Source organism: Capsicum annuum, chromosome 3 (genome assembly GCF_002878395.1).
Source record: "Capsicum annuum cultivar UCD-10X-F1 chromosome 3, UCD10Xv1.1, whole genome shotgun sequence".
NCBI classification, from domain to species: Eukaryota; Viridiplantae; Streptophyta; class Magnoliopsida; order Solanales; family Solanaceae; genus Capsicum; species Capsicum annuum.
Genome location: NC_061113.1, coordinates 20,359,904 through 20,387,594, shown reverse-complemented (window position 1 = coordinate 20,387,594; position 27,691 = coordinate 20,359,904). Strand labels below are relative to the sequence as shown.

Genomic DNA, 27,691 nt, shown 5'->3' with positions numbered 1-27,691 from the left:
AAAAATATTAGTGATGAAATACGTATCTTAACCATTCTAGGTTAAGATAAATATTTATTTGTTCTCTTAACCATTATGGGTGCATCTTGAAATTTACCAATCATCTTGATGTGAAGACAATTGGTGAATTTCACCCACTATCAACTTTCTCACTCACAAGTTTTTTTAAAAATTGGGGTAGGAGAAGGAGAATGGGGGAGGGGATTACAACGTGAGGAATCGAACCCTCACCAACAAGGTGGAAGTTCAGGTAATAACCAACTAAGCTACTAAGATTCCCCTCTCACTCACAAGCTACTTTTTATTTTCTCCGTTATTTTTTAATTGTCATAAAAAAAATTTGTAAGTGTCCAACAATATAAATTTTAATCAACATTTAAAAAATATAATTTTTTATTATATTAATATGAAAAAAATTATAATTTATACTACTTTATATATAGATTTTGAATATTTAAATTTTGATTTTAAAATATAAAATTAATTTAATTTAATTTAGCTTTAAAAATTAATTAAATTAACTATCGAAAAGCGAAACATGAAAGGGAGTAAAGCTTCTCACAAATAGTACGTAGTTTCTTTGATTTGACCACCTCTGCTAATATCACATCTATATATAGAGTATATGTTAGAATCACTTAAGAATTGTCATTCTAGAATTGTTCTTGGAAATTTCCAAAATCTTTTCAACATTTTAGAGAAGTGAATAATCAAAAAATAAAGTTGATGATGATTTATTTTAACAATACACGATACATTTTCAATTCTTCTTCCTTTTTTTTTTTTTAGCAAACTTCCATTAAAATTTTATGAGAATCGTGTAAACTTATTTAGCTAGAAAATCTGAAGTTCTTTTCATCGTTGTGTACGTCAATGTATATCATTGCATGTGTATGTATGCCACAATATACATATGACATATATATCGTATATAAAAGTAATACATATGAAGTATAGAATATACTTCCTCTGTTCCAAATTATGTGTCGTCATCTCCTTTTTGGTCCGTCTCAAAAAGAATGTCGCCTTTTCTTATTTGGTAAGTTTTCAAAAAAGTGGTCCCACTTAATTTTAAATACTATTACTCCTTTCATTAAGAAGGATAATTTTGTAACTTTAATAAAGTCAATACTTATTTCTTAAATATCGTGTTCGGTTAAATAGCGACACATAATTTGGGACGGAGGAAATATATCACTTGTATGTCATATGTAGGTCACGCGTACCTACATGATTTCAACAATTACAGAATTTATGCTCTTAAAGTTGTACAAATTTAATTTCACGTTGTAAGCTCATCAAATTTACTTGCGTCTGTGGGGTTTTAAGCTCAATCGAATATTAAATTCACATTATTAAACATCTATAAATCGAACATCAATTCGAATCACAGAGATTGGGAACGTATGCCTTTTGAAAGATAAAATTGCAACTAATTTTAAAGACTTAATATTCAAACCATAACTCAGATTATTTATTCAAATCCCCATATTTGCTTTTGTATAGGGATATTATTTGGTCCTTGTGACAATATCAAACCCAAGACAATTGGCATAATATCTGAACGCATCATAAATTCACTAACTACAGCTTATTGGCCAACTTTAACTCCCAATCCAGATATATATATTCATCAGAAAATAATTTTTTTATTTTCCCACTGTCTCCATTTATACATAACATATTCTATATATATATATATATACGACACTGTGCAACAAACCCTTATTAAAAGCACTAAAGCTACCGCTATGTGCGGTGTCCGGGGAAGTGCCTCATCATAAGGGCATATCGTACACAGTCTTACCTTACATTTCTGCCAGAGGCTATTTTCAAGGCTTGAACCCGTGAGCTCCTGGTCACATGACAGCAACAAACCCTTATTACTAATTTTTTAAAATTACAATTCATAGCTAAGATATAAATTAGTAGCATGTGTATATGTGTTTTGCGTAAAATGAATTTCGGAAGCCAAATACATCTGTTGCCTAAAGTATTTTATATTTATTTTGCCTAAAATGAATTTTGAAAGTCAAATACATTTGTTGTCTAAAATAATTATATATATTTTGCCTAGGAGAAATTTTCGAGAGCCAAATAAATTTGTTGTCTAAAATATATTTTAATGCCTCATGTTTTTTGATATGTATTTGATGTCTTATGTCATATGTATTGTATATTTTATGTGTATATGTATTTGATATGTATTTAATTATACTAGTTTAATTGCACGTGCCTCGCACATGTAACGTTTGATTATTTAAAATAAAATGATTTTACCTATTGCGTAGATTTTTAATAAAATGTAAAAGTTCAAATCACTTTTCGAAAATCTTCTAACTTTAATATAATAACGTAAACATAAACATATACATATATACGTTTTACCATCACAAGTTTCAAGTGGTTGGTGGATCGTTACTTTTGTATTTGCCATATAATATCTCTTTCCCTTATTGTCATAGGCTAAGAGAAACGCATCAATTTGAACCATATTTGTGTTAGGATTATTTTTCTTTTTTATATATATATTTAAAATCTTTCCTTATTTTTAAAGTCAAATCTTTACAAAATCATTGATTACATTCTTATTACATACTTATAAACTTTTTAAAATTTGGTACTTCTTAAATTTTTCTTATTCTAATAATTTTATATTTATTTTTAGATTTTTCAAATTTTCTTAAAATCAAATTTAGTTGATTTAGAATTGTTAAACTAATGGAAAAAGTATCAGTTGTAATTAATTTTGATAACTTCTAATAATTTTTTTTTACCATAAATATATTTAATTAAATTTCAACTCTTAAATTAAAAAAAATATTAAAATTCTGATGACTTCTAATATGAAAAGGTTTTATCATAAATATATTTAATTAATTTTAACTCTTAAATATTAGGAAAAAATAGTGAAAAAACGATTTTGTCTAAAGCAAGGATTTTTAATGCAGGGTAAAAAGTTCAAACAATATTTCTAAAGCCCTTCACACTTTTAATATATTATATATAGATTATAGATATAGATTTTAGATTATAGATTATAGATAATAGATAATTGAAGTATTTGTATTAACCATATTTGTATTTGTAAGTGAATTTTGGGAAAAAGATAATTTGAAATAAGATTAATAAATATTTCCACTAAACATAAAGGAAATAAATTTTTGGGTCAATTTTGAATTTGATTGTATAAATAGCTTTTTGTTGTGGCACTATCACTTTTTTATGGCTCATCACTTTTATAACATTTAATAAGCCCATATAATTGCTTAAATTTACCAAAATGTGTGAAAACTTGTAGAGAAATTAAAACTTAAATTAAAAATAAAATTAACAAAAAAATCTTCATGTGAGGACTATCAAAATCTCACATCTCTTATACTTATATAGTAGTAAAGTAATAATAGCCTATGTCGAACCCATAAAACTTAGGTTAATTGAATGGGTCAAATTGAATTTCCCACCCCTAGTCGTAACCATATGATAGTCCACTTGCAAGCACAAGAGCAGTCACTTGTATCATCTTGTTTTCCGACATGGAGGATCTCCCTCCCAATTTGAAGTTTTTTTGCTGGAATTTTCAAACATTGTTAACTATAACAACAATCGCGATTATAAACAGATTCGTGATTATGACAGGACAGTACGTTCTGCAATCTCACAACTCCACTCTTTATCAAAACTAAAGGCCCCTACTAAAGATAGGTCGCCAAATTACAACCTAGAGGTTCGCTTTTTGAAGCGACCCCATCACATATCAAACTAAAGGCCCCTACTAAAGATAGGTCGCCAAATTACAACCTAGAGGTTCGCTTTTTGAAGCGACCCCATCACATAGGATGACCAGCTAAGTCAAGTTAGAAAGGCTTTGATGACTCCTGATTCAAATTAGAGAATGGGGAGTGAGTGGAAAAGGAGGCAGGACTCAAACATGGCTTTTATAGTCTAAGCAGCATCGTCACTTTCATGTACACATCGGACAGTAGCCCTTTCGGGGTCCCCCACATACATAGGAGGGTTGTTAGTACCTATGCCCCTATTTTGTGCTGATCTTAATTTATGCCCATCATAACAGAAATAATAAATTTGCAAAGCATAAATATATATATTTCCATATTATAACATCCCCAAGTTATGCCTCACATGACTTCAACCTCTCAGGAGCTTATACCCACTAAACATAAGTTCAGTTGCTAAAAGGCAAAAATTAAATACCAAACACATTTTAAGGACAATTCGTCCAATTTCAGCAACACATGATGCAACTTAAAATGGGAGCCAAAAAATTGCAGTAGTGATTAAAATATATTAAATGATAAGTACAGATATACGGATAAGAACTTGTGTCACAATCTCACACAAAAACCAAAAAGAAAAACAAACGAGAAATGTGAAATATTACAAAGCTGGGAAAGAGCTAAAGACCATTAAAGATTTTAACTAATGCAACCTTGTCAACTCTTCCACTCTCTTCATTAGTTCCTCAACTGGAACTGACATTGCTTTGGAAATCTCTTCCATCCGATTCCTACTAAGATCTAGGAATGACTCAATCAAATCCCCGTCAAGAAAGTTTTTAGCATCTACAGTTTTCTTCTCATTGTAAAACGACCTCCACTGCTCATGGCTCAGTCCTCCCACACCCTTTATCACTTTACGTAAATTTGACTGCAGCTTCTCCAAAAATAAATACTGATCATGAGGAAGCGAAGCAATGACCCCTATAACACCATTTACTGTGCCAAATATGACAGTGGGTATCTGGCCAACGTCTGAATCTGGCAGTCGCATGACAAGTGAACCGTGTCTAAACCTGTTAACAAATTCACTGAGGTGGTATTCACCAACCACTTCAAGACGGCTGCGCTCCTCATCTGTAGCACCTTCGCTATTTTTCCTGACTGTGAAAAGGTTAAAGTTGTTCTCAGCACCAAGATAAATGTCATCATCGAGAATCTCAACAGCCGACATCCAATTTGCATTATAGTCTCGCGCTCGCTCCTCTATAGCACCCTCCTCATGCTAAACACAAACAATATTGTAAATGTCAGCAATGACTTCTTACTGAAGTAAGATAAATTTAGGCTAATTGCAAGAAGCTGGGTATGGAGTAATCCTGTAACTTTAAATTCTGAAGCATTAGAATACTAAATTTACTTTCAAAAGTTACCTTGAAAATCAGCAGAGAAATGGACTTCATCAAATCACCAACGACAATAAAATCCCCACGAGTTTGAACATAAAGAGCTAATATATGACCATGGTGTCCACATTCTGTCTGCAATTCTCGGCTGCCACCATCCTCACGCGAAGCCCACTTGTACAATTGAATCTTCTGATTGATTGCAGCAAGCAGCTTCCCGTTGAAGGCATTTAGAGAGTAGACGGCTCCCTTAGTTTCCTTCTCTGCAATTAGTTGGAGTTTTCCATCTTCAACAATAAAAACTAGAATTCGGCCCTGCAATTAATCATCATTAAAGTACCTTAATAACCATATAAATGAACATCGGTGAATTAAACTAGCCCCAGGAAAAAGTTGACTTCATTACATTGAAGCCGAAAGTTAACTAGGTTAGCAGCTTTGATTTGAAACAAACTTAGATCAACCGAAACAGCCTCAAGGTGTAGAAATTGCTTTCAACCACAACTTCCCCCTGTAAGATTAATTTGCTTAAGTAGCTACTAATGATTCAAACTCATTATCTCCCACACAATTCACAAAGATTATCATCTGATGTTCTATTTTTCCATTTTCCTATTGGGGAACGAGGATTAAAAGACTACCATCTGATGTTATCAATCAACACTAACCTACAGCTTTTGATGTATAAAATATTACAGGATTTCTTTATATCCGTCCAACGCAGCCCTCCCTCTGACCCATATTTGTTATCACATTTCAGTTGAGCAAAAAAAACAAAAATCGAGTTGAAACTGCAAAACAGTCGAAAGAAAAGATCACCAAAAAAAACGATTCAACTCTGAGGAAAACAATAAGGCTTGACATCCGAAAACTACTGAAATTGATAACAAACCTTATGATTAGAGAAACTTGTATCAATTAAACTTACCTTGGTAGGTTCATTTTCCTCTGGCATCACATATGCAGTTCCAATGCAATAATACACATTACCATCATCAGAAAAGGAACAGCTAAGTATGGAGCAACCATATTCAAATTGGTCAAGGGGATACGTTGATATGAACTCAAATGTCTGATCGTCTAGCAGGCGGATAAAATGCATTTCAGGATCATCTGCAGTTGACTGAGTATACTTTACACTGCATAGAGCAAATGTACGGGTCTGCTCTTGATGACTGATGCGACGTGCATGCTCCCCAAGGGGTATTGAACGGATGTGAAGCTTTTGAATTTCATCAATAGTGCCAATTGTTAATTCACCTTCTTTAGCGATTGCAAGACTGTTGACAAAAGAAAAATAGCTATTAAAGTTCTTAGGCATAGAAAATACATAGGACACAATAAGAAAATATAGAAACAACAACCAACAAATATGATACTTCTAACATTCTTTGATTCTGATAGACATGGAAGATATAGCAAAAAATCAACTCTATCGTTAGCTTGTCAACAACATATGGAAGACATTTTAATTCTTTAATAAGTTGACACCAGTAATCGGTGCCTGAGGGCTGAGTAAGCAATTCATGCTCAAAATGTAATCAAACAACTAAATCAAGAGAAAGATACGAAATTTCCAATAGAGTACCACATTCGAGGTTTAGTCAACGGGACACAATGTTACCGGTAAAACTGAAGAAAGGGAAGGAACAATTACCTGTCTGGAAAAGCTGCAACATTGAATGGGCACATATGACTAACTTCTTTTAGATTTACATTGCTATAAAGCAGCTTCTTGTTACTGCTGTAAATAACTGTGGGCCTATCGGAGGCAGCAAAGACGTGTGTAGCATCTTTAGATGAGAATGTACGAAGGGTTATGGGCTGGGTCCCAAGAGACACTTTTTTCCTATCTGTCAGTTCACCAGTACTCATGCTCAATACAAAATTCAAGAGATGGCCATCTCCCAAAGCACATAGTAAATAAGATATCTGAAACGGAGAGAGCTTTAGACCCCACAGAAAGAGGAAAGAAACAGACGCAAAAGAACAAATTAAAGGCCGGCAGCAAAAAAAAATTCAGGTCCATTGTCTGATATATTCAAAACCCTAATCAACTATCGGTCATTCAAATCTGCTGTCATATACTTACACTTAACTCGTCATCTGACTACACTAGTCAGTTTGATGAAAGATGGACTGTACCCAAACTTGGAAAGTAAGAAAACGTACGCTTAATGGCTTCCAAGGTATTCTACTGTTCAGTTCGATGAACTTCTCTTGTTGATCACAACAACTTCAGGTCTTGAGTTTTTTTTTTTTTTTGATAACCATAGAAACAATCATAAATGCGTCAGGTCTTGATGTACCTTCAGGACAAGTTTTTTTAACAGTCCCGGGTCTTTGTACCATCTTTTATACATAATGCAGATACTGTTCTTGGAATCAAGTACCACTGGAAGAAGGGAAAAACGAGGTACACAATTTATTTATTTCATTTTTTTATTTCAAGGACCACAAGGTAACATGAGGTGACTCGTGCTCTTTTAATTTGCTATTCCAAGTTGTATTTTCCTATGATATAAAATTATGTAGTAAAAAATGATTTTGTACATTTGAGGAATAGCCTCTTTATCTTATTTCTTTTTGGTGCACCCACGAGAGATTTCGGTGTTTAGAAGATTGGATGTCGTTTGTAGAAAACCATATCTTTTTGAGAGGTTTTCTACTTTTTGGTTTACTTCTGGTACATAGGTGTTTCTTCCCACCATCATTAATAAAATCTTATTATTTCTATCAAAAAATAATTATAAAAAAAAAAAAGTGATATGGGAGCCTGTTGAACTTAAAAAACTTTCAGGAAGTTATATATTAACCGTAAACTTCCAGCTTATTGAGGACATGACCTTAGATAGGAGGTTGTGAAGGACGCGGATTAAGGTAGAAGGTTAGTATGTCGCACCCGTTCTCTTGTTATTCAATACTAGTAGTTGTAGTATTGCTAAGGTAGTTTCTTGTCCATCGATATCTGTTATTATTTGTTGTTGCTTGTACTTCAACTATCATAGTACTAAAGTCCTGTTACTATCTGTTGTTTTTGTCACTCTGTTATTTCTCGTACTTCTACTGCTTTTTTTCCGAACTGCTTTGGAAGATTTTTCCTTGAGCCAAGGGTCTATCGGAAACAGCCTAGTTATCTCTGAGGTAAGGGTAAGTTCTGCATACACTCTACCTTCCCCAGACACCACTTTGTGGGATTATACAGAGTATACTGATGTTATTTTAACCACAAAACTGATGAGAGGTGGCAGGTATGCCGTGGAATTACTCGAGGTGCGCACAAGCTGGCCCGGATACCACAGTTATCCGAAAAAAGGGTAATATATACAGCTAAGTATCTTTATGAAAGGAAAAAGACAGAAACCTGAACTCATAACTCGGTCTCTATCTTTTTCTACGAGGGGGTGAGCGGGACAGGGGATTATAATTTTGTTAGCTCTCAGTTAGCCCCGCAAATGACTCTTTCACCTCAATCAACGACATCCACTAGATTCCACGAAAAAAAATACATCAGGAAGCCATTCTGCCTCAAAAATATGTAACCACATTAAAGGTGAAGGGAAATTATTTTATACTATCGTGTCTTTTTATCTTATATTAGCATACGGACACAGCAATGTAAGTGGAAAAGTGTCCAGCTAAGAGGGAAAGAGAAAAACAATAATACATTAAGAATAGAGGACTGTTGGCATGTTGAAAAGATGCAATCCAATACAACCTTCTCCCTCTTTTAAACTCCTATCCTTTCTTAACTTACCTTCTTTTTCTTGTCAAATAAGAACTATCAAAATTCTCGTAACTGGAACATTCATTGAGAAGAAGTGGGTGGAACAATATTTGAGTTGATAGGGCTATTCTAGAAATGATTCCAGAAGCCATTTTGGCAATTCTAGAAAAGGACTGAGCAACAGTACAAATATTCTAATGGAATTATGAAATAATGAAAGAAAAAAAAAGTAGTTGAGTAAGCTTGAGGGGCTAACTGAAATAGAAGAATACTTAAGAAAGCTCATTGAAGAACACATGATTAAATTATCCTTTTTACTACACCCCTAGTGTGATTCTAGAGCACAACTAACAAATGTTCCAACAATCACTCATATCTGGCTATAAGTTTATAACCTTCGAAACTATCATAACTAGTAATTAGTTTCCATTCTGAAGATAACCAACTAAGAAAACCTAAAGACAGAGCTTTATCAAAAAAGAAAAATATAAAGAGCCCATAATCAGAGACCACTGCCACCTTCAGCCCATTGTTTTCCTGGTTTCTGCACAGGGCAGTCATAGATATGAAACGTAATACCCCTGCTTGTCATTCCCCAAAAGAAAACACATAGTTGAGGCACAGATACAAGGACACTATAAAGATAAAGAGTACATACCCCTTCAAAGGAACACATAAGAACAGAACGAGGAATTATCTCCCCTCCTAGCTGTTCCTTTGTAATGAGATTCAAATCTGGAAGTGAATATATCCTGACACTTATGTCTGTCCACATCCCAACTGCTGCAATGTTACTGTAGTTTGGACTTTCACCAATTGGATTTATGTCCAGGCATGAGATGTCATAATCCAACTTGGCATATTTTACTTCATTCAACACCCCATCACCAATTTCCAGGTATACCAGATGGCCACCCCCAGTAGCCAACAGTACCTGTAAAAGAAAAAATAGCAGCACATGAGCTAATAGGCAGAAGAGTGGAGTGATAAAAGTTTGCAACTACCAAAGGTAAACCATGCCCAGGGAAAAAAGAAAGAAACTATAGCTTCCAACAAACATCCTAAGGTAAAGGATGGGCGTTCGGTTTTTCAGTTCAGTTTTTCAGTATGAGCCTGATTAATGGGCATTTTTCTGCTTGTAAACGGACTACTTTTTAAATTAAAGATTGACTATTTTATGTTTTTTAATTCAAAATGGACTTTTTAACCGTGCTTTTATTGATCTCAATCCTCAATTTCTCATGAAGAACAAAGACTACCATCCACTAGCACTACAGCAAGCTAGCAGCACTGCAGCAGAGTGCAGACGACAAAATGAAGGGTGCTTCCAGGCTGCTTTGATCAAAGCTAAAGATTATGTATTTTATTCTTCAAACTATTGTTTTTGGCACTTTGCAGTTTGCACTTCTGCTGCTGTAAGCATGCATACGGGCAATCAAGTCTGAAATACATGAAAAAATGTGCAGCGGGAAGCAACCATCATACTGACATAGCATAGCATATGTAATACAATGCGATTAGTGAAACAAGAAATCAGGCAAAGCATACACAATACAATGTGCAGCAGGCAGCAACCAGCCAGCGATCAAACTGACATACATAAAAAAAAAAAAGCACTGAATCCTTGATGGGTGACGCTGGTTGGAATCGAAGTCGCCATCAGTCAAGTTCAGAAATTTGAGGAAGAGGAACAGAGTGAGGAATTGTGTTGATGCAGAGTGAGGCAGTGAGCCGTGAGGACTAAAAAATCCTGAGTATTATAAATTTTTTCATTTCATTAAATATAAGTTCGGTTCTTTACTTCTTCGGTTAAACCGAAAAACCGGGGCCCTATAACCGATAATCAAACCGAATCAAACACCAAAGTTTTCTTTTTGACAATTGATAACCTGTAACCAAACTGAAAAAACAAAACCAAAGAACTGAATTAATTCGGTTCGAGGTCTGACTTTGGGTGTTTATGTCCAGCCCTATCCTGAAGTGTCCGTGGTTGCCACAATTAAAAAGCCCTGGTGAATCATGAATTGGTTCTAAATTGAGTAATAAAATATCATCCTTTTATTTCCAATTTATTATCTATTCCTGTTTCTAATTTTAACTAAGAAAAAAAAAGAAATTCCAATAATTTTCTTACGTGATTTTACTATTTAAGGTTTTCAAATTCTCCATAACTTCACAAAGTAGTAATTTACTCCAGGTTTCTTAAATTATATTGCTGAGACATCTATGTGGCCCATCTCTTGCAAATTATGTTTTATATTGTGAAGCAAATCACAACTCTTTCTTGTTCCACAAACTGAAGTGATCTGTGTATCAGCTAAGATTATTAGGTCCTTATATATATTTAATTTTTTTAATCCAGACACTGTCACCCATTTGCCTTGTACCTCCCTTCACAGAGCCTGGTCCTCCTGGTTATATGCCATTTCATAAGCAGATTTCTATTTTTCCGCTTTAGATTCCTCACCCCAAAACGCACATGTTTTCTACCTTGTTGTACTGATATCCACTTCACCAGATTGAACAGAAACTCAACTTTATTACCTTATCATAGAAAATTTCTCCTTGATACATCCAAGGTTGGACAACCTTGCTAGGAATAGGACAAAAGGACATCACATAGGTTGGCATAGAGTTGATCAAAGTAACACTCCCTTAGCTTTGATTAATCCCACAAGCTATTGGGGTTTAAATAGCTAAGTTCACATGTCCTAAAAGGAAATGAAATCAATACAAAACAATACCTAATTATCGAGCCACCTAGAATATTCACAGGATTCTAACACATAGCAAGAAAAGGAATAGAATAGCCCTAACGCGATTCAATGACCATGTGTTCATAAAATACAATAGAACACTTAGACGTCATTATAACGCGTGCAACGTCATTGATCTAATTCTTTAGGACAATTGATGATGCCAACTAATTGCTAACCGGAGTCCCTGGAAATCGTGAAGATGAGCATTTTTTTAGGGAGTTTTGGTTTAACTTAAAACGTTCCTAGGCAAGTGGGTTAAGGAATACTTCAAGCTTACATAGGAGGGGGAAAGAAGTAGCTACAAGTCTATCCCTAATTGATGAAGTTGAAGAAGATGATGCTTATGTAATAGAAGTAAAGTCAGGGAAGCAAATGAAAACACTTGTACTTTTAACCATCTAGATTTTGTATAATATAACAAGCATCTAAGGATTATTCCTATAGTCGATTTTGATGTACATTAGGTTGGATTTAATATTCGTACTTTGTCATAATTACAAATCCTTGTTTTAAAACATAGAAAGGTTAATATTTTAGTACTAGTTGCTAAAGGTAGATGGAGTTAAAGAAGACGATGAGCAATGCCATGATAATGGAGGAATATGAGATTTGGACAATCTTGTAGAAGTAGATAGTGGTAGAAGAATAAGAATTAGATATTGAACCATTAATAGCATTGGTTTTGTTTGTTTTATGGTCTGTAGAGGATTTTGTAATATCTACTTTTTAGTTTTAATTTGAACTTTTGCATATATATAGTCTCTATTTATTTTGGTTTTTTTTTCCTTTTATCGAGCTTCACTTCAATCAAGCAAGCGCTTCGCTTCACGCTTTGAGTGAAGCAAAGCCTTGTCTCCATTTCTCGCTTCACACTCCCAAAATACTGGTACACATGTTTACTTAGAAGATACTTTTTCAGTCATAGATATCCTAGACTTTTGCGAGGACTTTTGATCAGTTTGATTTTTGATCAGTTCTCTTCCTTTTGTCCTACTGTAAATATGGTTTATGTACAACCTATCCACTGCTTTGTTCAAATATTCTCTACTGTTACTATCTCAAAAAAAGAAGAAGAAAAACGAAGCACCAACAAAGAAAATGAGACTTATGTGCCAAGAAATAAAATCTGGAAACTACAGAGCTTAAGAAATGTGTAGCTGTGCATTGAGATCTATATCCAAATGCCACAAGCATGTAACAACCAACAGCATCTCTCATCATACTAGTCAGTTTTTCTCTCTTTTTGGAGGCAGAAAAACTTAACCAAGATATATAAGCTATTCAACATTTTCTTCTAAAATTAATCATCAACAGGCTGTTGCACATCTCAAGCTATTATTATAAAGTCCTGAATGAAAGAGGTGAACCTGAGTGGCATTAGCAGTTGCAACATTGACGGAGTAGCCGGCTGGAGCAAACCATTCGTTCTTCAGCTCTCTAGAGCTAGAACTGACCAACCTAACAGAGTTTGAAGTAACCTGCATGGCAATTTATGCGCAACTCTCCTTAAATAAAGATATTATTATAAATTGATTTCACCCAGAAATACAAAAGGAGCTTGTTACAGATGGTTAATGAAAATGTTATACCCTAAGCAATCAGTTCACGATCATTACTCACTGGTTTCCCAAAGTAATGCAGAGAGAGAGAATGGTTAATGGAAGATTCTGGTTTCTCAAAGCAGTAACGAGGCAGTAACGGTAATTGACTATCTAAAATATGACTCTGTGGAACCAATTATATTTGTTCCAGCAAAGATTCTGTCTCTCTCTCTCTCTCTCGCATCCAACAAAAGCACATAATATCAAAGCAGGATGCCTTACAACTTAAGAAAGATGTAAAAGATGACACGCGAACTTTGACAAAATTTAGCCCACACAAACTGGCAACTTATCTAACCAAAAAGAGAGGATACTAAAGGAAGATGCTTCCACACAAATATTTTCTGATTTCTAACGTTTAGTGATTTTGAGATAATATCATAGTGGAAGGACTTGACAAATCTTCAACACTATTTTACAGGATGCACATAACAAACCAGAAAGAGTGATAATAATATAGTGAAGAGTGAAGACCATTGAAGTCTAGAGAAGGCAAGAATTAGTTTCACAATGCAAACAAAGACGGTCCCCTTTTGTTCAGCCTATTATCTGTATGGAGAAGAAAGCATCTTCCTGCAGATAGCTACTTAAAATTTATAGATTTTGTATTCCACATCTGAGCATTTCAGACTTGAAAAATAACACCAAACAATCCTAGCAGAAAAGATCAGAACATACCAATTACATATAGACCCTAAAGTACATAATTCCCCAAATAAATCTATATTATCAAATCACAATTTTGATCTAATCATAAATGTGTCTCATATTCATTATCTGGAAGTAGATAAGAATCTTATCAGTAGGATTGTTATGAAAACCATAAAGACCTAAATTTTGCAACCAGTGGTAGGATAAGTCATGCTGCCCACTGTCAGTGTGGAAGAGCCAATTCCATATAGATCATTAAGTATATAATCCCCCAAACAGATCGATATCATCAAATCACAATTTTGATTTAATCATAAATGTGTCTCATATTCATTACCTGGAGGTAAATAAGAATCTTATCTGTAAGATAGTTATGACTTATGAAAACCATAAAGACCTATAAGTGCAACTAGTGGTAGGATAAGTCATGCTACCCACTGTCAGTATGAAAGAACCTATTTCTTTTTTATTTGATTTCCTTCCTTCCAATTTTGTCATCCCAAATCGGTTTAGCACTTAAAAGTTAAAACAGCTTGCAAAATCTTCTAATTTGGCAGAATATTTCATCAGTGGTAGCGTATAGCTGATTATTCCATATTGTTCTCATTCACCCAGTGGGAGAAAGTCAGGAGAATAAAAAAAAAAATCCAGTTCTACTTATGCATCACAATTTTATTCGCTTACAATTACATTGTTCACAGTGACATACACTGAACAATTGCAAGCAAACATCTAGCTAATACACTCACAGATTAAAAATACTTCTTACTGGTCTACACAACACACCGCATACCTGTACTAGCTGATTGTATACAGCATCATGACAAAACAAGGTTTGGACTTGAGAATTGAAGCCTTCTATCTCAGTTTCTTCCAGCTCATCCTCAAGGTTCATAGCCAAAACACGTGTCTCGCTAATGAAGCTAACAACCAAGAATGTGTCATACGGATCATCAGTAGCTGATCTAAGAGACCACATTCCTTTAATCCCTTGTAGTTCCACAGATGCCTACAAAAGAGCATGGCATATCGATAAAATTATTATAGCAATATGAGAACACAATAAGAATCCCCTCAAAAATAAATTAGATGTCAAGACCTGTTCATTTATGCCAATTCCATTTCGAACAATACGAAGCGATCCATCCTTATAGGCTCCAGAGCAAGTCACAACCTGACCTTGACCTTGCCTCTCCAGGTCAACAACACAGAAGTCCACAATTGGTCCCAAATTAACATATCTTTCTAGAACTTCCACATAAGAACCTTTGGCGTCAGGCTGGAGATTGAGCTTTACAAGCTGAACGTAAATTCAAAAATATTAGTGGAACTGTGAAAAATGGAACATGTAATATCAAGCAACAACGGAAATAGAAGACTTAAATTTAAAAACTCAAAGTTCCAACGAATCAAAGGCTACTCCATGGAGACAACAATAAGGGAGGCTCTAAAAAACAACTTATTGCACCAAGATGCGCTCATATTCATATAATTAACCGACAAGTCATAAGATTTAATTAAAATTGCAATGATAATACAGCGGCAATAGATCCTTGTGGTCGGGCCCTTCCCCGGACCCTGCGCATAGCGGGAGCTAAGTGCACCGAGCGGCCCTTGATAATACAGCGGCAAACAAAATTCCTATGAGTTGGATCGAGTTATAAATAATCTTCTCATCATCAATTATCTAATTAAACGATTCTAACCTCTAAGCAAAAATCCCTGACTTTATGGTATTAAGTAAACATGAAAGCACAGCAAGTGCACCAAAGATAATTTGGAAATACATCAAACCATTTGGTTGAATAAATAAGGTAATTCTACAGCTTTTACATCAGAATGTATTTGAGTCGGTTACTTGGTGAGCAAAATGCTTCATAAAAGATCCAGCAAGTTAATTTTTTAATATCCCTCCATCTAATGAGGAGGAGTTCAACTTTCCTGTTACAGTTTTGTTTTTGATATCAACCATATTTTTCTATTAGCAAATTCTATAAGCCAATCGGTAATCAAATATGTCATATTGAATATAAGATTAGTTGCAAATCATTATACATGCAAACTTAGCAAAAAATAAAGCACAATGGAAGAAAATTATTTCAAAAGAGCTACAATCTTTAGAAGTTCATATAGACGTAGGGCCCGTTTAGCCATGGGAGATGAAATCATTTGAGACAAGTTGAAGTTTTGTTTGGACATGCAATTTGGATTTTTTAAGATATTTCTCATGGACATAAAAAAACCTCATAAATTTGTGAAAACTATGAAAATTTCCCCGATTCTTATACAATCTTTCCAAATAAGCAAAAGTTCACAACAAAGTATAATTCATTATCACAAAGCTTTTCTAAAAGAAGTACAACATTTATTGATCGAACTTTAGTCCGATAAAAAGTAAAGTAATTGAACATGAATTGTAGTGTACTACTCTTCAATATAGTCCTCCCACATAGTACAGACAATCTCCTCACGTTGAGCATGCATTCCTTGATCAAATAACAAAGAAGACGAACTAACATTGTGATTTTGAGCCGTTTGTTGGCCAATATCATTAGTAACTATATCACCATGTTCATTTTCAGTGAATATTTCATCACTTCTTTGGTATTTTCACAAAAAATTATGTAACACTGCACAAGCTTAGTATCCGATATAAATGGTTGGCAAAGGTTGGTAAGAGTAATATGTTACCTTTGTCAAAAAAAGGTTGGTAAGAGTAATAAATCAACTACAAATTAATCAGTTGCATCTGAAATAAATGGTTGGTAGATATAAAATGGTGAGTTATATTTTACAAAATACAAACTTGTGGGTCAATTTTTGTATTTGAAAAAGTGAAATTGTTATATGAAATTCCCAAATCAAGGTTTTTCGAGAATTTGGGATTTCATCTCATGATTTGAAATTATGAGATGAAATCGCATGTCTAAATGTTGATTTCATCTCATAATTTCAAATCAGAAATGAAGCATGTCCAAACACCTACTTAGTGAAAAGACTACCACAATGGAAGAAAAATGTCAAAATATATGATATCGACTAGTCGGGATTAAGACTAATAGTTGGAACAGTCACATTTATCCAATATTTGCTTGGAGCAGCTTTAATCATATTGGGGAGTTCTATGCTAGCAGAAGAGTCCGTTTGGATTGGCTTATTTTGAGTGTTTTTAAGCCAAAATTGACTTTTAAGCACTTTTGAAGTGTTTGGGTATATTTAAAAAGTGCTTACAAGCACTTAATTTTAAGCTAAAATGCTAAAAATAAGTCCAAAGTCATAAGTTAGAAATCTTAACGTATGGCTTTTGGCTTAAAATACTAAAAATAAGTCAAAAGTTATAAGTTAGAATTTCTAGCTTATGGCTTATGGCTTATAAGTCAAAAGCCAAAAGTCAATCCAAACAGGCACCTAGAGAGCTTCTAGGGTTAAAAGGACCCAAATCATTTAACATTTGAAAGTGAGGCATATAAATTGAACAAAATGGACAGTGATGATTTAGGTAGCCAACCCCCACTAGCTAGGGATTGAGAGTTGGTAGTTGTTGTTGCATGATACCTATCTCACTGAAAAGCACAATTACAATACAATTCAGAGAATATGTTCATAGCAAAAGGTACATATTCCTTTTCAAAACCATAAGATGCAACAAGCAAAGGCACTTAGGCATAAAATTTCAAACTAGATTAAATTTCAAAGCAACAGTTTAACTTACCTGTGAATCTCCGTAGCTTGAGCCAATGAAGACAAAAGCATTGTCTAGGTATGATATGGTTGATGCAATAGAAGTTTCTCCCAGTAGCTCAATTTTGAGGCCGGTAACTCTGGAAAAACAGATAATAATCCACATTAAACATTTAATTCCAGCAACCAGGTAAAGGTACAAGAGCGAATTTTATTCCCAGCAACTCAGCAAAAGTAGAAATGACAAAGTCCACAAATTGCTGACGCACTTCTCCTTTTCATGAGTAATTACAAGTAGGTGAAGAAGCCCATTATGATCCCCAAGCAAATACCGAGAGCCATCCGCATCAACTCGCCCATATGCTCTTGTGATAGACTTGAAAGAACAAATAAAGTATTTGTAAGACAATATCTCCTCATGTACTTAACTAACAGCATCTTTGATAATATCTAGTTAAAAGCTTTTAAAAGGCTATTCAGGTCAAATAGGCTGGTGGGGGTGGCTGTACAAGAACACACAGAAAATTAGTAAGTTGTACATGTGCTTACGGGTCTAATTGGGATAGCCTTAAAAGCTGAAGCGCTGCAATAAACAATGGTTTCTTCTCCAATAATCAATACACCACACAGTGGTGGAGGTACTGGTATTAGCAAAGAAGCTCCATTATCAAGATTATTCTGAGCCCATGGCCCTTCAATAAAATCTTTATCCTTCAATGACACCTCATATGTTTTGACGTGTCGGGCATCCTTGTTATCCTGCCAATCAACATAAAAGATCAGAATGCTGTAATTTAAACAGAAAGAAGACAACACCATGACAGTTGTGCCAATGATCCCTTTGGTGGGTTCAGACCCCCTCCCCTCCATATTTTTATTAAAAGAAAGGAAGTGCACAACTTCATTCTATAACCAATTGCTAACAACAAACCCAAGACTTTAAGGCGCCAATCAAATAACCCATGATGAATTGAACAATTTTTATACCATAATACAAAAGAAATGAAAATGGTAAATTACAAATTATGGCAACATCATTTTTGGAATCACAGACCTGATATAGAACCACAATGGTAGGCTTTGGGCAACCATACAAGAATTTAATATCCAAAACTTGAAGCTCCTCAAGCCTGAAAGAAAACCACAAAATAATGAACAACCGGTCAAAGAAGAATAGCTCCCATGAATAACAAAATGAGGTCCCTGCTGAAACAGATTCAAACCTATTTAGCAATCCTCCAACATAAAGTGCAGGATACCCTTCTTAGGAGCACAATTCAAATAAACAATCACTAGCAAGAGACACGTAGGTAGGTTGAAACACAAAATGACGTCACACCATGTGTATATAGGCCTGCCCACGACCAAACCATTGGAAATGATACAGTCCATAAGGAAATTTACTTTCTTAGTTAGGAAAACTTAAGGGAGTGTCTGGAGATCAACAAGAAATTTATGGCAACAAGTCAGGGATAGAACAAAACACAAGGTGGGTAATCGTGAGAAAGTGCTTTCTGGAATGATAATTGGTGTGATCAAGGGACTTTCGAACTAGCTTTCCATGAGATATACAGTTAAAAGTTGGAGTTGAAGTTGTGTTTGTTCATGAATATAATTGGAGTTGTTTTTGAATTTTTGTGAGAGAAGGAAGATGGAAAAAAGTGAAAACAGCTTTTTCTTGTTTTTCACTTTTCCAAATACAACTCCAAGTTGTATTTGGAATTCTCATGACCAAACATCAACCTGAAGTTGTATTTGACACAAAGTGAAAAAATTTCCAGATAAGTGTAAAAATTCTCATGGCCAGATGGGGCCTAAGTCAAGCAAAGGATCCCACTGTGGCTGATTTATGGACAGGACAAGGGTGGAACCTTCATAAAAAAAAAAAGGACAGCCCGGTGCACTAAAGCTACCGCTATGCGCGGAAAGGGGGGAGTAGGGTTGTGGTTTACTGTTAGATCTGCTCACAGAGAATTAAGGTCTACTGAAGAACAGGTAGCAGGTTGGCCTTGGAAGATGATCTGGAAAACAAAAATCCCTCACAAAGTGAACTATTTTACATGGCTTTTGGCAAAGAAGCAGTGTTGAAAGATGAGAATTTGAACAAAAGAAAGTTTAATCTATGCTCTAGGTATTATTTATGTGAAGAACGGGTGGAGACAATTAACCATCTCTTTTTACATTGCAATTGGACAACTCAACTGTGACAGATGTTCATCCACAAGAGGAAGATCCAATGGATGAAAACTGGTAGAAGCACAGAAGTGCTAAAGTGTTGGAACAGAGATGGCAATGCAGCAAAAAAGGAGGAGAGATGGAGGATTGTCCCAACTTGCATCTGGTGGACTATTTGGAGAGAAAGAAACCAGAGATGCTTTGAAGGAAGACAGAGCAGCATGCAAAAGAAACATATAGACTGCCTAGGACTTTATTATTTTTGGTGTAAGCATGTAATGATAGGCAATGCAGTGGATGTTCTTAGTGCTATTGACTGGCTGTAACTAGAAGATCCTAGGTGCTGTAATTAAAACTTTTTGTAGAGGGTTGTAACTAGAAGATCCTAGGTGTTGTAAGTAAAACTTTTTGGAGAAGGGACTACACTTTGTTGTAGTATACCTGTGGATATATAGAAATTAACGTTATCTTTCTCCAAAAAAAAAAATCTTAAGGGAAAAGAACAAAGTGCAGTAATAAAGATCAAAATACTGAAAAAACAGCAGTCCAGTAATCCTTTTAAGTTTCATCTACATCATTAAGTTAATAAGGTTACGGAACAAAAACAAAAAAAATGAAAGCAAATGAATTTGGGAATAACAACATACAGGAAGGAAGATCGCTATGAATTGATCAGCTAGAGGACAATGAACAATTGGTCTCTACAAGTCGACTTGCTGAGGTCATGACATGGAATTTCTTTTGATACCTCTGAGATTTTCTGGCAATACATGCTACTTCCCACTAAGGCAGTTACCAGGCTACGACAGGATAAATTTGCCCAAGGCAAAATAGAAGAAATCATCTTTTTATATGGCGGTGGTGTCTGGGGAAACTCGTGTGCACCTCGACTCTTCCACCTACCTGCTAGTCTACTACCTCCCACTAGCACAAGTACCAAGTAACTCTGCCCACCAAAGTTTAGTAAGATAGAAAGAAATCAGCTGGTTCTTTTTATCCTCCACTGAGATTTGAACATGAGACCTCATGGTTCTCCTCAAAACTTCATTAACAACTAGGCTACACCCTTGGGTGCAAAAATCATCTATATTTTGTCTCTTCTGAAATTTAAACCTTTGCCTCCTGTGATTTACATTAATTGACCGCTTGGAGTGCAGATTGCTGTCGCATCGTAAGCATTGATCTCATGTTTTAAAACTGGTTTCACATTTATCGTTTTTTTCTTTGAATGCTCCTAGGCTTACATCATCACATTTATCTTTTTTTTCTTTGAATGCTCCTAGGCATACATCATCCATACATCCTCATATCAATCAAAACAGGGCTCATCCATCCATTATAATTTGATGATAGAAAGGAGCACTTAGCTTTAGGCGGGTAGATATAGAATAGGTGAAATGGCCAAGGTCAAGAAAAACAGACTGACGCACGGGCTAGAGCATATTTAGCAACAAATAGAGGACATTACTTAATTTTTGGAGGAAATTGAAGATAAGCTATCTTCACAATCTTGTAAAGATAGATCCAAGGATACCTGATGTTAAAAGCTTCCTTCAGTTGGCCTTTGTTATCAAATGGAATAACCTGTTGACAACCAGTCCATGTGAATCTTTTGCAAACATAAAGAAACCACCACAAAAGCTACTTCAGTAAACATTGAACCTATGAAATGAAGACCAACTAGCCAATTTTCCGAGTCTTGTAAGATGGTACCTTAAATAGTCCATCATAAAGATGCAGCCCGATCAATCTGCAGTCTGGATCGATTATACCAATCTACCAAAAGAGAGAAAAAGGGCAAGTGACAAATGTAAAAGAGGGTATTGAATACAATACAGAATCACATTGACTAAATGAGAAATAAAAAAAAAAACATAATATCACTTTATTCCACTAAATTACAACAATATTTAATGGTATCTTAACAAATACTACCTGACCATTATCCGTGGGACGGCCTATCCGATCTGACACATCTCCCATTGCTCTACATATGAGAACACCAAAAGAGGGGAAGTTTTGAGTTTGAGAAACAAAATATATCCACTGACTACAAAGACATGGAGCGCAGCAAATGATAGAGACAGACATTCTGCTAGGAGTAATGAAAGAAAATAAAAGAAAAGACAACCTTCAGCAACTCGCAAAACCATAAAGGCAACATAAAGGCTAGACCAATTGTGGTTCTGATTTGGAGAAGGTTTTGTGAATAAGCAATGACTTTTTCTCGGATAATTTTTGAGGAAGTTTTTTCGAAAACCAAACAAACTATCAAGGCTCTATAAAATAGTTATGAAGATAAGTACACTGCACCAAAGTTCATGCATTTACAGCACAACTAAGCCTTGGTCAATAGTTATAAAGATGAAGTACACTGAACCAAGATTAATGCATTACAGTACAACTACGCTCAGTCCCAAACCAGTGGGGACTATTCTTTTTTTTTTCTTTCATAGGTGAGAGGATATAGTTCTATATACACATGTTTTGAATCTGAAACAGAAATTAAAATGCAATGGATTGTCAAAATTATTTTGTGAAAGAACCTATATACAAATCAGGCATTGTAGTTTTGCACACCGAGTCACTGACCTTGTGATAACTTCAGATGCCTCAGCATCCCATTGAAGGACACAGAATTTATATCGCTCCGTTGCAATGAAGAGAAGATCTTGTGTTTCACCCTGCCAAGATACCCAGGGAACATGAAAAATTGACATATGGATAAAAGAAACTTTTTTTCTTGAATCCAGTATATTTTGAAGGATAAGAATGAGCTACAGAATGAAAAGATGTCAACTCACGTGGGGCCGGAAAAGCTCAAGTGTCGCGATTCTCCCATATATTGGCACATCTAACATAGGCTGCAGATAAATGCACTAAACTGCAGTCATATTTTGTAATATTCTAGAATGGAAAAACACTTATTATCTTAATCAAGATTAGGGCAGTAAAGAAAGAGAGTCACTAATTCTTACATTTACCAGAAAAAAAAGAACGAAACATAAAACAGACAACAAAAATACGGATGATTTATAAGAGCGTGAAAAGAGAATGGGGAGAATAAAAAATTATAATATAAAAGGCTAAAGACTTTAGGCTATTGGAAATAAGGAACACTAATAAATAAATAAACTACCTAAATACCGAGTTTTCAACCATGACAGAATTAAAACTAATATAAAATCTAGAACACGGTACCATATAGTAGCACCTATGATGAGATTCTTTGAGTTAACAAGGAATCAACCGACCAACATTAAAATCTTGATGCGGAAACAATGATTTTAGTAAATGAACATATTTCAAGCTGTAGAACTCGGATCAAGTGATTCTAAAACAATGAAAGATGAGAATCCTGCATTAGCAAATTTACTTATTCAAAACAAGCAAGTACCAGAGAAGTCTCACTAGAATTGCTGGTTTACACTTTAAATTTGCCCAGACAGTACATGATTACCCTATGAATATTCTAATCAAAAATTACAGAATGAGATTCCAAGGTCAAATCATATTTGCAAGTGATGTAGAACTGACAATCACTAGAGAGATCACCAATCAAAACTTGGAATAACAGATTGGCACCCAAGATAGTAACCAGACACGAAAAGTTTAGCCTGAACAAGAAGTATGGCTGTATGATGACATTGGACATTGGAGTGCCGAAATGCAAATATTTAAGTTCAATCTTATAAAATAATTGTATGATAGATGAATAGGATGAGACGGAGGAGTGCAACTTGAGTATTAAGCAATAAAAGATACCTAATAAAGAGAGACGAGTTTTATAAAATAGTTCTAGGACAAATAATATCATATGGATGTGTGGTCACACAAAATTTGTCGGGATTAAAAACAATCATTTCTGCAAAGGTTGAAGTAGCACAAAAGAGGATAAAATGATGGATTGCCTGGGATAATTTATCCATGTCCTAAAACAACAACAACATACCTAGTGAGTTCTCACGCGTGGGGTCTGGGGAGGGTAGAGTGTACGCCGACCTTACCACTACATCATGGAGGTAGAGAGGTTGTTTCCAAGAGACCCTCAGCCCAAGTGCAACAAATCCAGGTACAGGAACAAGATAATAGTGAAGAAAGAATAATAGTTAATAAGGAAAGAAATGCAGAGCCTACACGGAAGAAACAATAACAACAACATAATATTGTGGTAATCGAAATACAATAGATATCAAAAGCAAGAACTACAAAATGCAACTAATACTATGACAAACACCAACAACCCTAAAACTTCGAAACATATTAGACAACATATTACCGTAGATATCAAAAACAAGAACTAAAAGATCCGACTAATACTACGACAGACACCAACAACCCTAAAACTTCGAAACACATTAGACAACATATAATAGTAGATATCAAAAGCAAGAACTACAAGGATCTGACTAATACTACGACAACACCAACAACCCTAAACCTTCGAAAGATAGGATAACACTTTACTCCCTGCTAACCTTCTACCCTAATATGCAACCTTCACACATTCCTATCTAAAGTCATGTGTTGGGTAGTAGGAAAGTGTGTCATATCCTGTCTAATCATCTTTTTTCAATGCTTTTTTGGCCTACCTCTACGTCACCGCATATCCCCTATAACCAGCCTCACGCACCCCCTCACTGGGGCGTCTGCGCACCTCCTCTTCACAAACCGAAATCATCTCAGTCTCACTTTCCTCATCTTGTCCACCACCACGGAGGCTATTCCCACCTTTTCCCAAATCTCCTTCCTAATCTGATCGCTCCTAGTATGCCCCCACATCCATCACAGCAGCCTCATCTCCCAACATGCATCTTCTAAACATGAGAGTTCTTAACTAGTTATCACTCCACCCTATACAACAAAATCAATCTAACCACCACTCTATAGCACTTACATTAAAGCTCAGGCGGCACATTTTTATCACAAAAGACTCCAGAGACAAGCCTCCACTACATTCATGCCGCACCAATGCGATGTGTGACATCATCATTAATGTCCCCACTTCCCTGGTTTACCGACCCAAAATACTTAAACCTCTCTCTTGGGGATAAGTTATGTATCAAGCCTCACTTCCCCGTCTGGCTCACGTATCGCATCACTAAATTTGCACTCCAAACATTCCATTTGGTCTTGCTCAAACTGAACCCTTTAAACTCCAGCATATGTCAGCAAACCTCGAACCTAGCGTTAACTCCGTCTTGAGTCTCATCAATCAATACTATGTCATCCGCGAATAACATACACCATGGCAACTCATCCTAAATATATCGCATCAACTCATTCATTACCAAGGCAAATACGAAAAAGCTAAGAATCATTTGTTACCAAGGCAAATAAGAAAGGGCTAAGAATTGATCCTTGATGCAACCTCATCTCAACTGGGAGGCGCTTCGAGTCTACTCCCACCATTCTAACCCAAGTTGTGGCCCCATCATAGATGTCCTTTATCACCCTAATGTAAGCTACCAATACATCTCCAGCCTCCATGCACCTTCAAAGGACATCCCTCGGGACTTTATTGTTGGCCTTTTCAAGGTCAATAAACACCATATGTAAGTCCCTCTTCATTTCCCCATATTTCTCCACTAGTCTCCTCGCAAGATGTATGACTTCAATAGTCTATCGTCCCGACATGAATCCAAATTGGTTCTCAAAAACGGACACCTCTCCTCACCCTCATCTCCACCACTCTCTCCTAGACCATCATAGTGTGACTAAGCAACTTGATACCTCTGTAATAGCTATAACAGTTTTGGATATCACCCTTGTTTTTGCACAGTGGAATCGTTGTACTCCACCTCCATCCTTCGGGCATCTTTGTCGTCTTAAAAACATTATTGAACAACTCAGTTAACCACTCCATACTGGCCTTGTCTGAACTTCTCCAAAATTCCATCAAAATCTCATTTGAACCGGTCATTCTTCCCCTACTCATCCAACTAACAGCACATTTAACCTCCTCAATCTTAATACGCCTACAGTATACAAAGTCCCGAAGATTCTCAGAGTGCTTCAAATAGCCCAACAAAACCCTTATCATGCAGTTCTAAAACTATTCTCAACTCAAAAAGCACATGTATTTACCATGTTCATTATGGCTAGAATAGTTATCAAATGTAGAGAGACATCCAATAATGCAACTTGAGACATATACTCTTTTGGGTTTAAGCATTAAGTTAGGCTAATCGCAATTCGCCTTTTAAATTTGAATGGTCTAAAAGCACCCAAGGGTATGGTATGGTCTCGTGGTCAATGAAGTGGTTGATAACCATAAGATCAAGGGTTCAAATACGAATAGAGGCAAAAACACCAAATGATTTCTTTCCATCAGTCCAAAACTTGGGGGACAGAGTTATCCCATACTTGTCTTGGTGGAGATAACCGGTATCATGTGATAGTCGAGGTGTACACAAGCTAGCTCGGACACCACAATTATCAAGAAGGGGTTAAATGATCCAACTGATTATCTATCAACTAACGATATCATTTTTACAACAACTGTTAATCTCATTCATTCTTCTTTCTTTTCCCAAACAGTTAATCTCATTCATTCTTCTTTCTTTTCCCAAACCAAAAGAGAACATAATTAACCTTCCATTACATGCTTGCTAAATTTTTCTATTAAAAAAATGTCAGAATATAAATTATGGCCAAAATATGAGAAATTGCTTCAAAAACAACAAAGAAGAAAGACTTGTTCACCTGTAAACCTTGGGGGGTGAGTAAATGAATCTCAATTCGAGTACATTTCCTAATCAAAGTCAAATTGAGAAAAAAAAATCAATAATTAAATAAGAGAATAATCAAAAGAATACTTTGCAGGAGTAATTATCAAAGCCAACAATAACTATGGATTCGTAATAAAAAAATAAATAATAGGAGCAAAATTATTGGTCCTATGCTAACAAACAATGGGCTGGGGGAGTTATAGAAAATCAAGAAAACCCCAATAATAAAGCAAGCACAATAAAAGGGGCAGCACGATGCACTAAAGCTTCTGGAGAGTGAGTGACATGGGCCACGCAGACAGTTTACCAGTTAGTCCAATAATTCAGTAGTAGAAAACAAGTAATAGAAGAGCGACAAGATTAAAGTGCATACGCAATGATGAGATTGAGGTCATGAGGAGCGGTGAAATTGCCAACACAGGAATGAGTAACGTTAGTTGGCTTGTGAGCGGTAACCACATAGTTCCATACACTCATCTTTCCACCGATGACTACAGGAATACGCCGAACTTCACTGCAGGAGGATTTATGGTGAGGACAGTGGACGGCTATTGCAGGGGGGGAAGAGGAGAAGAGAGAGTTCGCGGCTACGCTGGGGTTTGGGGAAATGGAATTAAGACTTTACGGGTGGCTTGGGGTTTGGGGTGGGGTTGCGTGGGGTTTGGCGTTGGGGTTTGTTAAGTGCAGTAAATTATGAAAAAATAGAACAAACCATATTAAGAGCCGTAGGTATGGGTCAGGTCGTTGAGATGGTTCGATCCAATCTATAATTTGATAGAGTTGAGGTAGAGTTCTTTTAGTTCGGCCCGTATAAGCATGTTAGCCAGTAGACTTGAGAATATGAGCTGAGTTGGCTCGTGGGCCAAATGAAAAATAATTAAAAATAAAATAAAGTATTAAGAAATAAGAAAAGAGTCTAAATAAAGTTTATGATTTAATATTAAATATATTTATAAAATATAAAAATAATTAAAATACTAAAGAAATTAAATATGTTTGATAAAGATAATGTAGTGATATTGAACACGCTATAATTCATAAGTGCCATGAGAATTTTTTTTAGGAGTTTATTTCACTTTTAATAGACTAAATATTGACATTTCTTTGTATTTTATTATGATCAATTAAAACAAAAATAGGTTAATATTATTATTTAAATAGTTATATTATTACTCATTAACAGTTTCGTTTGTTTCTCAACATCTCTATTTGTTTGGAATTTG

General features: G+C 35.3%; 1 protein-coding gene across 3 annotated transcripts; it reads right to left on the bottom strand.

The window, feature by feature from the left end:
• Positions 1-4,272: 4,272 nt before the first annotated feature.
• On the bottom strand, positions 4,273-27,158 carry LOC107856556 (DNA damage-binding protein 1). 3 transcript variants are annotated; one of them, XM_016701551.2, is made up of 19 exons: positions 26,842-27,158; positions 26,443-26,491; positions 22,542-22,601; positions 22,330-22,421; positions 21,673-21,724; positions 21,451-21,513; positions 21,272-21,321; positions 18,617-18,692; positions 18,112-18,321; positions 17,832-17,938; positions 17,594-17,702; positions 14,981-15,181; positions 14,675-14,890; positions 12,997-13,107; positions 9,529-9,804; positions 6,801-7,075; positions 6,072-6,423; positions 5,171-5,458; positions 4,273-5,022 (listed from the first exon to the last, which is right to left on the bottom strand). In XM_016701551.2, exons 1-19 carry the CDS (start codon positions 26,943-26,945, stop codon positions 4,441-4,443), a joined length of 3,273 nt encoding a protein of 1,090 aa, XP_016557037.2. In that variant the 5' UTR covers positions 26,946-27,158; the 3' UTR covers positions 4,273-4,440. The 3 variants fall into 3 exon arrangements, with proteins under 3 accessions (XP_016557037.2, XP_016557036.2, XP_016557038.2); XM_016701550.2 differs by having other exon boundaries at positions 22,542-22,616; positions 26,842-27,152; XM_016701552.2 differs by lacking the exons at positions 26,443-26,491; positions 26,842-27,158 and adding an exon at positions 23,690-23,841.
• Between the last annotated feature and the right edge of the window lie 533 nt (positions 27,159-27,691).